General features: G+C 39.9%; 2 protein-coding genes across 3 annotated transcripts in view; both read left to right on the top strand.

Annotated features, from left to right (window-relative positions):
* Positions 1–13292, top strand: part of LOC134224398 (uncharacterized) — a 201286-nt gene that overhangs the window by 104132 nt on the left and 83862 nt on the right. For both annotated transcript variants that reach the window (XM_062703717.1, XM_062703715.1), the window contains exons 4-5: positions 6807–6923; positions 7055–7201. In XM_062703717.1, the coding sequence (XP_062559701.1) occupies positions 6807–6923; positions 7055–7201 (264 nt within the window). The remainder of the gene's footprint in view (positions 1–6806; positions 6924–7054; positions 7202–13292) is intronic.
* LOC134221293 (uncharacterized) lies at positions 2440–4099 on the top strand. Its single transcript, XM_062700497.1, has 2 exons — positions 2440–2552; positions 2671–4099. Exon 2 carries the CDS (start codon positions 2687–2689, stop codon positions 4085–4087), a length of 1401 nt encoding a protein of 466 aa, XP_062556481.1. The 5' UTR covers positions 2440–2552; positions 2671–2686; the 3' UTR covers positions 4088–4099.

The raw sequence follows: 13292 nt of genomic DNA, 5'->3' as shown, positions 1-13292 counted from the left end.
CAGTTCTTCAAACGGACAAAAATGGCTCGGCATCGAGACTAGGGGCAGAGGTTCGGTTGTGGGCACAGAAAACAATGGGATAGGATTCCGCGTCGAATGCAACTTGTTGCAAGCAAATCGGCTAACGTTTAGTTCCGAAAAGTGTATGTACAATATTTTTTCAGTTGCACTTTTCATCAGAATTCAATGATTTATAATAAGAATATTTTTGTATATCGTAAGGATGCTTACTGACTCTGTATGATTGTTAAATATAAAGAGGTAAACTATTTCATTAAATCGCTTAAAAATCTACATAGTTGTATATTGAAGTACTTCCATTATGACCATTTGACCAATTTGGCGAAATATAGTGCATCTACCTATCTCAAGATTGTTCATTTTTGCTCGCACTAGAGGAGTTGGAGTATCGCGGTTTTGCTTATCCGAGTTAAATAAAAATACTTTCAAAGTGAAACGTGTGAACCTTCAAAGTTTGTCGAAGGTAGGAAATTGAGAACAGTGGTTTTAAAATTGAGGTTATATAAAAAAAATTCGTTTCCGTCAATGCGCCAGACGATTACGTGATCTAAATGATACCAATTATTAAAAAAAATCACTTTAATATCTTCTTCTTATTTTATATACATAAAAATGAATTTCTGTCTGTCTGAACCTTATAGACTCGGAAACTACTGAACCGATCGGCGTGAAAATTTGTATGCAGAGGGTTTTGGGGCCGGGGAAGGTTCTCAAGACGGTTCGAGGCCCCTCCCCACTTTGGAAAGAGGGGCTTCCATACAAATGAAACACCAATTTATTCATAACTCGACATCTAATCAGAAAATAAATCAATTTTAGGCGAAACGAAGTTCATCGGGTCTGCTAGTAAAGTAATAAAAAAAAGATATTTTGCCGGAGGATTTAGTAGAAAAAATAAATCAGATTATTCCACCTAGCGGTGACGCCTAACGCCATTCGCTTCCAGCGCAAAGGCGTTTTTAGTACGTGCTGAATATTGGAAAGCGACCAGCGGGGCCAGTTTTCCGTTAATTTCGTTGAGGATCGCTCCACTAAGACCCGCATTTCGAGATAGCTAAACGGAGGGGTGTTAAGTCGTTAGTCAGTCGAGCAGGTTCCGAGAGCACGGTCCCCGTGCGTCGCCAATTATCGTACATTCGACTGAACCTGAACCGATAGTTAGTAGCTTTCTTCCAGTCCTCGCCCGGTGAATCAGAAAAGAACGTGAAGTCGGGTCGTAAGGGAAAGTGGGCTACTGCTCGAATATCGAAAATCGAATATCTTTCGGCCCTTTTGCGCACGAGCTCACGCCGCCGTCTTGTAGAGTAGCGATCGCCCACTGGCAAGCCGCCAGTAACTCGACGCTCTGTAGACAACGACGGCACCAGTACGGACAGACGAATCATCGTCGTCCCCATCAAACCAATCGTCTTCTGCACCTCGCTGGAAAGCCATCCGTCTTCGGCACCCGCCGACATCCCACCATTATTGTTAAACAATATCCTGCGCATGTAGGGGGAATGACGGCTTTGGCAGGTTTTGTTCTATTATTGTCAGGGGTTTTTTTTTATGACTGATCTTGCTCAAATTTGGCCTAAACATTCTTTGCATATCAAAGAATATTGTGACCAAATTTCATAAAATTCGGTCGACAAAAACCCCCCTGCCGATAATAGAACAAAACCTGCCAAAGCCATCTGTTCCCCTATGTAATCTTGTAATCATGGCCATGAATTTTTCCCAGCCCATAGACTAACGTAAAATGAACTCAAGCGGGTCGCATAATGAACGCAAAATGAACTTTTGTTCAAGTGGACGACCCGCTCAAATGTCAAAATACATCGGGTGGAATTCGATAAACCCCTGCATAATGGGCCCCATACACGCTCCGACATGTTGTACAACTTTGACTCCGCCCCCAGGAAATTTGGTTCGGTCGGAGCAAAGTCGGACCGTCTGTGGTCAAGTTGTACGATTGTTGGACAGTACAACTTGCCCACAGACGGTCCGGCTTTACTCCGACCTAACGAAATTTCCTGGAGGCGGAGTCAAAGTTGTACAGCATGTCGTATCGTGTGTGGGGCCCCTAAGACTATTTAGTTTATCGTCCAACACGAATGAACTCGTCTATATCAATAAAAGTTGAATTAGAAGATCTGGATTATTTTTAGCAATTCCGTTTCAGAACATACTGTTCTCGTACGTTCTCAGGTCATTTCATTGGTAGATTGTTTTTCAGACTTCTATTCCTCTACGGTACCGTCAGACGGGGCTACTTTTGATACAGGGGGCTACTTTGGACACATCTGTTAATACTGAAAAATTAATTATATGTTTATAATTATTAGAGTAGCATTCTGTAGAAACGATGAATATGACTTAATCCTTCTAATTGATTTCGCCTTTCCCAAAAAGCGCTCTGGAATAGCTGTCAAAACAGTGAAATCAATCGCTGCGGAATAAGTTATGTTTACTTCGGTGGTATTAAATTGGACTGGGAAGGTATAAAAAATTGGTGTTTCGTGGCAGTTACCTCGATATATACGTTACAGGTAGTGTATTTAAGCTGTATGATGTAGAATACCTTAAAAAATAATTCATGCATTTGAAAAAATCATATAAAAGTGCGAAATGGTGTGAAGCTAAAAATTGAGTTCTAAAAAATTGTAGGTTATGATCGGTAAACATGGTGCGAGCATATCGCAGATCGGATGCATCGAGGACCTATTCTGTTCTACCCAAGGATGTCCTGTCCAAGTGCTTGGCGGATGTGAAAGCCGGAAGAAAAACAATTGTCGCAGCGTCTAAGGAATATCATATCAGTCGCCAAACTATATACAATAAGCTAAACAATGTTCACAACAAATCCCCCGGACATCAGAGAGTGTTTTCTAAGGAAGAAGAACAGTCATTTGCCGATCATCTGTCGCTGCTGTCTGAATGGGGATTTCCAGTAGGCACAGGTGATCTCCGGGAAATTGTAAGAATCTATCTCAAAAAACAAAACCGAGAAATTTTGACATTCGTTGACAACAAACCAGGAAAAGATTGGGTGAGTCGATTTCTCCGCGATCATTCAGAGCTAAGCAAGAGATTTGCACAAAATATTAAGGTATGTCGTGCCGATATAAGCCGTGAGACTATTCGAACCTATATGGATCATCTGCGACGAACGATTGAAGGTATTCCACCACAGAACATATTCAATTATGATGAAACCAATCTTGCTGATGATCCGGGCAAGAAGTTGGCAATTTGTAAACGCGGATTGAAATATTTCGAAAACGTTCAAAATTTCAGTAAATCGTCCACTTCGGTAATGTTTTGTGGTAATGCCACCGGAAATATGATTCCTCCATACGTTGTGTTCAAGTCAGAATGTTTGTGGGATTCGTGGACTCAAAATGGACCAAAAGGAACACGTTTTAATCGGACCTCATCTGGTTGGTTTGATGAACATGTTTTCGAGGATTGGTTCAATATGTTGTTTCTGCCAGCGATTCGTCACCTTGAAAGGCCTGTTGCTCTAATAGGCGATAATTTGTCCTCTCATATCAACCCAGCAGTAATCAAGAAATGTCAGGAAGAAAACATCAAGTTCATATGCCTACCACCGAACACAACACACCTAACGCAACCATTAGATGTGGCATTTTTTGGACCCATGAAACGCGAATGGAGAAAGATTTTGTCGACTTGGCGCAATTCTCGCGAGGGAGCAAAAAAACCGACCATACCAAAGGAGAGATTCGCCTTTCTTCTGAACGATCTTACACAATCGATTGCTCCTCGCCAAAAACAAATATTGAGATCCGGCTTCCGTAAATGTGGAATATACCCATTGAATGTTGAGCAACTCCTCAGTCGATTTCCACCTTTGAACGCTGACACATCGCTCGTTGGAGATTCATTTAAGGAGTTTTTAGTTCATCAGCGAGCAAATGTAACTGGTCATGAAAATGAGACTAAGCGGAAAAGGAAACTTAAAGTTGACCCTGGAAAAGGTATAACGCCAGACGATATTCAGAAGGCAGTCTTAAAGGATCGTAACACTGTTGTTCCGGCAAAAAAGAAAAGAAAAAAGTAACAAGTGCAGGTACCTGAGATTGATGTTAATTTTTTTGCTAAATATTTTAAAAAGTTGTTTTAAAGTTTGAAAGATAAAATAAAATCTTAAATGGATTATTTGATAATTAAAATGTGTATACTTCAAGAAAACTGATCAATCAGCGGGGATTTATAATCAAATTGGACGATTGTCCAAAATAGCCCCGTTAATTGTAAAAATTGGTTCCTTTTTGTCTATATTCCAGAGAAACAATCCAACTGCCTTATATCTTAATAATATTTTGCCACAATGTAATTGAGATGATAGCATTAGGTATGGGTTATACCATTTTTATCCATACTTTTGAAAAATTTAAAACAGGATGGTTGAGGTTTGCATATGCTGAAAATTTGTCAAAAGAAGCCCCGTCTGACGGTAAGTGGGAATTGGGTTGAACGATCTTAAGCGATTATGAGAGACAACAAGGGATAAAAGAGCGAATGTGGCTTTCCGTTGGTTTTCAATATTCAGCCAGCAACCGTTTCCCCTGAGGAACTGTCTCAAGAAAGACGGTCAAATCAACAGAATGGTGATCTCGCACGCGAGAGTGGCGCTAAAGCCAACGGAGTTAATTAAATCTCATACAACCGTCACATAACTATTATAATCATACGATTTAATTGATGCCATTATAAAATGTTTTGATCGATGGTACTTTTCAGTTTTTTTTTTAAATTAACCAAATCAGTGTTGTATGCCGCTGTTATTATTGCACTGGCGTAGTCATCAATGAGTGGAAATAATAGAAATTGATACGAATTTCCAAGGGCCCTATTAATAGGACGTTTATATAAAAATAAGTACCCCTGTCTATTGCCTACACAGAAACATGATGAACGATAATTTGACAGGATTTTTGCTGCTGTTGCTCCCATCAATTCCGAGGATAAATCACAGCGGAAAATACCCTAAAATAAAAATCCCCTCTCTGGAAACAGGCCAACCGTTGCGAGGACAAGAAAAGAACGAACCAGGCTCAGCAAAGCGGTCAAACGTGATCTAAATTCTTCACACTTACCCCAAGGAATTGACGGGGTGGCAATGGCGAGATGATAAATACGCATAATAAGGCTGCGGCACTGCAGAAAATTGCCGCAAAATGGGTCCTCTCGAAGAAGCGGGAATAAAAACGGCGACAAAATACGCCCAATGGGCAACTCGGCCCGCCACCGGCTGTCAGGCTGGGGTGAGTGCTTAAGAAGGAAAGTGGCAGCTCAGTACATTCCCTAAATTGTTTACGGTTGAAGGGAAATGGGAATTTGAATTTCCGCCTTTTTCACGGGTGGCGGTTTCGTCTACTTTGGCGTTCAGTTTATTGTCGCTTTTTTCATAAGTATTGAGTATAGCAAAATTCAATTCGATCGATATCTATTTGCTTCTTTATTTGCCTTTCTCGTTTACTGAGTGTATGAAAAGGCATTATAATCACTGCAAAAACGAAGGTGTTATAAAAGGTCTGTGTAACATACCCAGGGCAGAAAACAGAATAACAAAACATGATATTAAATATAAAATATGCTTTGAATAAGAACAAGCCAATAGCACATGATATTGATCACTTCTAACAAATAAAATAAATTAAGCTTCTCATGATATTTAAGTGTAAAATATTGATATTGTCATGTGATCTTTTATCTCTTATATCAATCATGTCCATATCTCATTTTGCTATCTTATCAAGATTTTAAGCCACGCATAGCACGACGAATTTTTATAAATTATTGTATTGTTGAACGAAGATTCAATTTGCATTTATTCCATGTGGAGTTACTTTCCGACAGCGTTGGTGCCTGAAATATATCAAAACTGAGAAAAGAATCAAAATAAAAACTATGGGAATTGAAAGCTCAATCGTCGTTAAAATAACCATCTTCTTGATGGATATATTTTTCTTCGAATTATCTGCACGGCCCATCCTGCAGTGTAAGCCCACATAAACCATGTTTATTTTTTTCGTCCACATCTCCGACGCAGAGAGAAATGATATCTGATGCTGAGTATGAACCACCTTCGCAATCAAAACATACTTCGCTACGGTTCGACCCACATCGCGTCTGCCGTCGTCGTATCAAATTAACTGCACTCGTTTATTTCCGAGACCTCACCAAGAGTGGCAGTAATTGAGTTATTCTTTGCAGCTTTCCATGCTGGCATTTTCAATCCTCCTTGGGAGGAGCTCTCAATTGCGTTCACTGTTCGATTTAGTTGACATTCGCCGTATGGAGAAGAATGCTTTAAACGCATTCCCGTGGCTGTGAAACGTATTTTTTGCTATTGCATTTTTTCCAGCAGGTTTTGCGGTCTGCACTTGATGTAGAGAATGTGTCAAATGAGCGTTGATGAACTTCATCACGCGAAAATAGCGAATTTTCAACCTTTTCAACAATCATTGAATGGGGGGTCGTCTCACAAACATCTCATTCATGAATCCCTTGTTTGCTCTCGGGAGGTTATAGGAGTAGTGCGTATTTCGACCATCTCGCCACTCATGACATTATTCAATCATGACAAATTAAGCTGCACATTCTCGCACCAAATTTTACTAATTTGAAGTCGCTAAGCTCGTGATAGGCCGATTGACGAATATTCTTAGTTTTCTTGAACCATTTTGGATAAAACATTCTATTTTAGTCTCAAAAGTCCTCAATAAAAAACATGTTTTTTAACTTTTAATTTTTTGTTCGCTTTCTTCTTCCAGTTCAACTTTGTTGGCAAGCTGCTCGGCCCGAAGGGAAACTCACTGAAACGGCTGCAGGAGGAAACGATGTGCAAAATGGCAGTCCTTGGCAAGGGATCGATGCGGGATCGCAAGAAGGTACGTATTCTATTAGAGCAGCTGCCATTTCCACTGCATGCACACTTTTACGAAATAAGCAGCGAAACGGAAAATTCCAACATGTTATTTATTTCCTCCCTTGATGCATTCGTCCATTCTGGCTGCTCTAGGAAGAGGAACTGCGACTCAGTGGCGACCCACGATACGCACATCTATCCGAGGACCTGCACGTTGAAATCTCCACGTACACAGCACCGGCTGAAGCCCATGCCCGAATCGCCTACGCTTTGGCTGAAGTTCGACGCTTTCTCGTTCCGGTAAGTTTTTTTTTGCTCTCTCCGATTCAATGGTACTGTACTGAGGTTTCTTCTCCGCGAAATAATGAACAACGGCATTGGATACTTATTTCAATTTTCTCAAGTGTCTGGCTTAGGGCTTCTTTGAGTGCCTTCAAACAGAAACGATTGAATTTCTATTTCGACATAAGTTCCTTTAGCTTTCAATTTTTAACAGCAGACTGTCAGAACCGCTCATAATTATGATCTCACACCAGGTTTGAAACCTTTTAACCAGCGATATTGGATACTTGACTTCCACTCTTTTTCATTTTACTCACCTTCCGTTTGGCTTTCCGTCTACTAAACTTGCTCCTGTGCTCCACAAGCCGTGGGCGACGTTTTCCGGTAGAACCGTTAACCACCCGGAAGGTGGGCGAAACGAAGTACAGCGAAAAAATCGACTCAGCTATCATCATTACATTTTTTTTCCAGGAATCCGTCAGGGAGCAAAGAAAAAATATATCCATAAAACGTTATCAACGTTATGCACCTCAACGGCACGTATACTCACGAAACTCACTCAACAAGAGGACGATTTTTTTTCACCTACTCTCCAACCCAGCGAGAAAGATTCTCCATAATTCATTAGATAAATGTTTTTAACTTTTGAGTGAAGTTGCTGTGCGCGCGTAAGCTGGATGGAGGGATAATTGCGAAGTTGTTCCTTTTGTTCGCCTTCTGATCGCGATGACCGTTTTGTCGTTTTTTTTATTGGTTCGTGAAAGTTTGTTGGAATCCTTTCATTGGATGATTCATGTTTGTGAACGAAAGAAACATGGAGATTACAAACTGAATTCGACTCTAATGCCATAGGAATGACAACATTGGTTTTTTTAAGTATACACGAACTTCCAGGAGCATTAACTTTAACGTTTGCTTTAGAGGAAACATTTTTAAATAAGTTTCCTTCTACAAATAATATCTTCCCTCAACGCAGTCCCAGATGACGGTATGATTACTTAATCGTCGTCTTTCTATATCTCTACAAATGTATATCCATTTTTCACAATCGATTAGGCAAATTCATAAACTTCCCGCACCGAACTGACTTTTTCGATTTCCTTCTTATGAAAATATCATTGCCTTATCAAGGGAAGCAAAGCCACTGGTCATGAATATCGCTTTCCATTTGAACAAACTTTTAATTTCAAGCTTTTCTGGTTGAACGACTTTGACTAATGTAGGTATATCTAACAGGAAAGTCGTCCCACTCGATTTCGGCAGCCCGAAATCATTTCTCTGCGTAGCAAAAAACGGAAATGAACTTCTTCTTCGCTTGGATTTGTAACGCAGTCCAAATGAAGCACGATAAGATGATGATTCGCGAATTGTAACTCCTGCATTGTTTTAAATATTCTCAACCATTAGACATTCCAATCATAAAATTAACTGAAGCGATCGATTTATGAACCCGGTAGGAAATGGTTGGTGGTCGAGTCGGGCGCAAAACAGAAAATCTCTACCCTTAATTGAGCCAGTCGGCGTTTAAAAATGTCGGGCTTTAGAAGTGGAAAAGTTTTCCACCCCCGTAATCCGCTTTTCACTGCTTCACCCCGTTTTATTTAGGAGGAACAAGTGGTTGTCATTCGATGCTTTGTACGGATTTCAGTGCAGGACCGTTGTGATGCCGAGGCCCTCGGCGGCGATGTAGAGTGGTGCGGCGAATTTTGACAGTTTTCCACATGAGAGCAATTGTTCTGCGGATTAGTGTCAAGCCTTGTCTTTTTAAACTTGAAAGTTTGGTTTTCAGTATTTGTGTACTCCTGCGGAATTACTGAGCATTACACAGTATTGTTGTTTACTGCTTAATGAGTTCAAATAGATATTCGTGAATTAGTGATGCTCTGAATCATTGGTTGACACTTGGCATTGTGGAGCAGGGATGTCATATGTCCGTGTCAATCCCCCAACAAAACAGGGTTCTTTCACAAATTACGTAACGTCAAACTTGATGATTTTGGACACCCACCCTTCCCCTCGTATCACTTTTTGTGTGGGAGGTTTAATTTGTTTGTGTATGAATTGTACCACTCGGTCTGACCCCGCTGTAAGGGGACTACCCAAGTAACAATTTCCTTGCTTCTTGAATTTATTCAATTCTTATAGTGGATTTGAAATAGCAAACACCATAGCTAGTTACCCAGTTTTATTGTCGTTCTTATTGCTATCAAAAAACCTCTCATAAATATGCTGAAAAAGCTTCAAACATCAAATGCCTATTGACCTTATGAACAACTCTACGGTTGTGATGAAGAGCGTAATAAATCACATTTTCAAAGCTCGAATAAAGCCATAATGTTTTGTCGTAATGCGGTCAAATGAATAACCCCAATAAGAATATTTGCGTTGCGAAGAGTTTAAAACGGTTTGTAACAAGAACAGCATTTTTCTGATCGAAATTGATGGTGGCCATGTTGAAAAGGTACAGGCAGTTTCAAATCTACTTTTTTGGAAATTGATTTGCATCAAAAATATATTGAGGTGGAAAATAAACACAATCAGTGAAGATTTACGATAATGGTTGGTTGTTGTTTATTAGTGACACTTTACACTATCCGTGAATTCGTGTCTGATAAATTAGTGTAATTTAAAAAAAAATATGGTAAGGGTACAATAAATTCAATTAGCTTATGTATTATATTAGTTGCTGCTGTTCGCCGATTCCGTGGTACTGCTTTCGTTGTATTTGTTCAGTAATTTCTGATTTCTTTCATTTAGTGATCATAGATTTCTGATTTCTTTCATTTAGTGATGATGATGATGATGGTCCCGCCACATACCCCTACAAGGGTTTGAGCTAGACGAGTTATCTTTAAGATAATTAATTGATATGCATTTAATCGGATTTCCAAAAAGAAAAACGATCCGATTTCTTATGACAGATATAAATTTGAATATTTTACATCACTATACAGCAAAAATATGAATTTAAAAACTGATCTTTCCAAAACCGCAATCTTGCTAAAACATCAGTAGTGATACATACAGCTCTATGAAAATGCAAAACTTGTGATACCTCTCGCACAGATTTCAAAAGTTTCACCAGGAATCGCGTATCAAGTCAATTTTCGCTCAAAAACTAGTATGTATCTATAGTATTCATGATTCTCGACAATACAGCCACCAACACTTGTGATACCGCTCCGTCGATATCAAAAGTTTCAGTTTAACCGCGAAACAATCTACTGGATAGCTATATCGAACATTCAAAACTCTTTCAGCAGTAACCATACAAAAGTCATTCACTCCTAATCATTCAAACAGATCAAAATGTGGCACACGAAAATTAAATTTGAAATAATTTATACCTGTATTTCGCGCGCGAGGCTCAAACTCTTGTTGACTACACAAAGAAAAGTTAAATTAATAATTACGTCAATAAAGTAAAAAATCCATCATCATCATCGAGGCGATCGTTGTAGTCGTTAATGCCCCAAAAACAATAAATAAAATAAAAATAAAACACACAAAAGTATCCGTTGGGTAAAACTTCGTCAAAACCTTAATTAGCTAATGCTAAAAAATTGTCGAGTAGCTGTCTAAAATGCAGCTTTGACGTGTGAAATACATTGTCTCTTGAACTGTGCTAGTGTCGCTGCACGTTTGATGTGTGTAGGCAACGAATTGAAAACATTTACACCCTTGTAGAACAATGAATTTTGTGAAGCACCATGCAAAAAGATAGTGTTCTTACATCAACCGCGTTTCTCGTATTATATCTATGAAGTTCACTTTCTTTAGAATGTTTTTACTGCTTTTTTGTTTGTTGTTGCTTTTCCCTTGATTCAACACTTTCATACACATATCTCGTCTTCTTTTTCTTTGTCTTCTTCAACTTCCTCTTCGTTTTGTATTCTTCTGTTTTCTTGCGCATCCCTTTGCGTCAACTTCTCTTTCATATCACTTTTACTAACACTATTATTTTCCTTCTTTCAATAATCAGCTTCTCCTACTTTCAATAGTATGCTTCTTCTTCATCTACCCCAATAATTTGCTTCTTCTTCTTCTTTTACTACTTCTTCTTCTTCTTCTGCATTTCTTCGTATTATTCACAGTTGCCGATACAGATCTGTCTCATGTAGGAAATCTAGCATATGCTTTTTGCTTTCAGCATCATTCTGTAGAGCCGTATATAAGCTTGTTTGATCTACTTGATATTTTTTTCAGGTATCTTCGTATTTTTCGCATTGCAGAATAATATGGCGGACATCAATGATTGTTCCGCAATACTCACAAACTGATGGGGATGACTTCTTTATTAAGAAATCGTGAGCTAGTCGAATGTGGCCAATACGTAGTCGCGTGAGCATCCTTTGATCGGCAGGATTTTCCTGGTCTATCCATTTAACGGTGCTAGGTTTGGATTCGTTTAGTTTGACGTTTCTCTCATGTGACCATTGATCTTCCCATCTTAAACGGATTGATTGCTTGATAGACTTTATCAAATCTACTCTTGGAATTGCGATCTCATGTGGTAGCCTGTCTCATCCCTCTCTGACAAGCCGGTCTGCTTCTTCGTTGCCATGAATTCCGGCATGGCCAGAGATCCAGCATAACTGAGCTGGACGTATTCGAAGCAGTCTTTCTATTTCTTGGATCCATGGGTGTTGTGATTTGTCATTTTCTATGGCCGAAAGACAACTCGCTGGATTCGAGAGAATCACTAAATTGTTCGATGTACAGGTACCGAGAGCTAGTTTGATCGCATAGGCTTCCGGTAGGGCTATCGATTTTTGAAGATTATCACAGAATATGCCTACTCCAACTGAATTATCGCTTTTCGATCCATCAGTATATGCTACCACGGAACGATTGAAATTATTTGCCAACAACTCTTGTACGATAGGTCTTACTACAATCGGGTGATCTCCTGCTTTAACCTTATGCTTCACATCCCATACTATTCCTGGTTTGTGTTCATGCCACTTTCGAGTGCTAAGCCGCGAGCGCACTACTACTTTCGGTAATGTCATCTCTACTGCTTCCATGAGACATTGAGATGCTCTCCGAACAACTGGGAGATCGATATTAGATCGGTCTTTCTCCATCACGCAAATAGCAGCACGAGCTAAAGATAGTCAAGAGGTTGAATGGTATTGTGTCAGCTTCTGCCATAATCGCTAGAGTTGGGCTGGTAACGAATGCACCAGAAGCCATTCGGATCATTCTATTATATATAGGTGCAAGTGAATGGATAACCTCGTCTTTTGCTCTACTAAACAGAACTATGCCATAAAGAAGGCGTGTTGTTATTATTGCTGAACCGGTTCGTAACAGTGCAGCTCGCTGGCCTCGGGGAATCCTGTCGGTTATCATTTTCATGATTCTTAGCCGTGAATCGCATTTGCTAGTTTACATTGTGATTTAAATGTTAGCGTCCTATCTAAGGTAACGCCGATAACTGTCTCGTCTTCGTTATAACAACACGGTCAATAGATATATTGCCCCCAGGCTCTCGGCGGTTATGCTGCCAATATGCTGAATCCGACGCTTTTAGCCCATTTGTCGACAGCTTTCACGGCTCTCTGTAAATCACGATACATATGTTGCTCCTTTTTCCTTCGCGCTACTAATAATATGTCGTCCGCGTACAGGAGTACGATCAGGTTATTCGGAACAATACGAAAAATCGGTTGCATTGCTGTTAGAAATAGTGTGACGGACAGCACAGACCCTTGCGGTACACCATTTTCTAGAGACATTTCCTGTGAGTATGCTCCGTTGACACTTACGCGGAAAGAACGACCATCGAGAAAGCTATTCAAAATGTTGAGCATTCGCCCGTTGATTTGCCACTTGCGCGGTGTGCGTAAAATACCGTACCTCCATGTGGTATCATAGGCTTTCGAGAGGTCTTGCGATGCTATAAGACAGTGTTTGTCATTGTTTGGTAGCGACCTGTCTAACTCCGCCAAGTACGTATTGATGCCATGACCAGCTCTAAAAGCATGTTGCCTCTTGTCGAGCCTACCGTTTGACTCCAGCTCGGTTGTTAACCTTCTATTTATAATACGCTCGAAAACTTTTGCTATGCAATTTGTGAGAGTAATTGGCCTGAAGGCAGAGGGCC

The sequence above is a fragment of the Armigeres subalbatus genome, chromosome 3 (genome assembly GCF_024139115.2).
Source record: "Armigeres subalbatus isolate Guangzhou_Male chromosome 3, GZ_Asu_2, whole genome shotgun sequence".
Taxonomy (NCBI): Eukaryota; Metazoa; Arthropoda; class Insecta; order Diptera; family Culicidae; genus Armigeres; species Armigeres subalbatus.
Note: the sequence above shows the minus strand (reverse complement) of the source record. Positions and strands in the feature narration are given on the sequence as shown.

Bases quoted from the DNA above. Each gene is read 5' to 3' on its own strand.
- LOC134221293 (XM_062700497.1), top strand. From the start codon at position 2,687: ATGGTGCGAGCATATCGCAGATCGGATGCATCGAGGACCTATTCTGTT.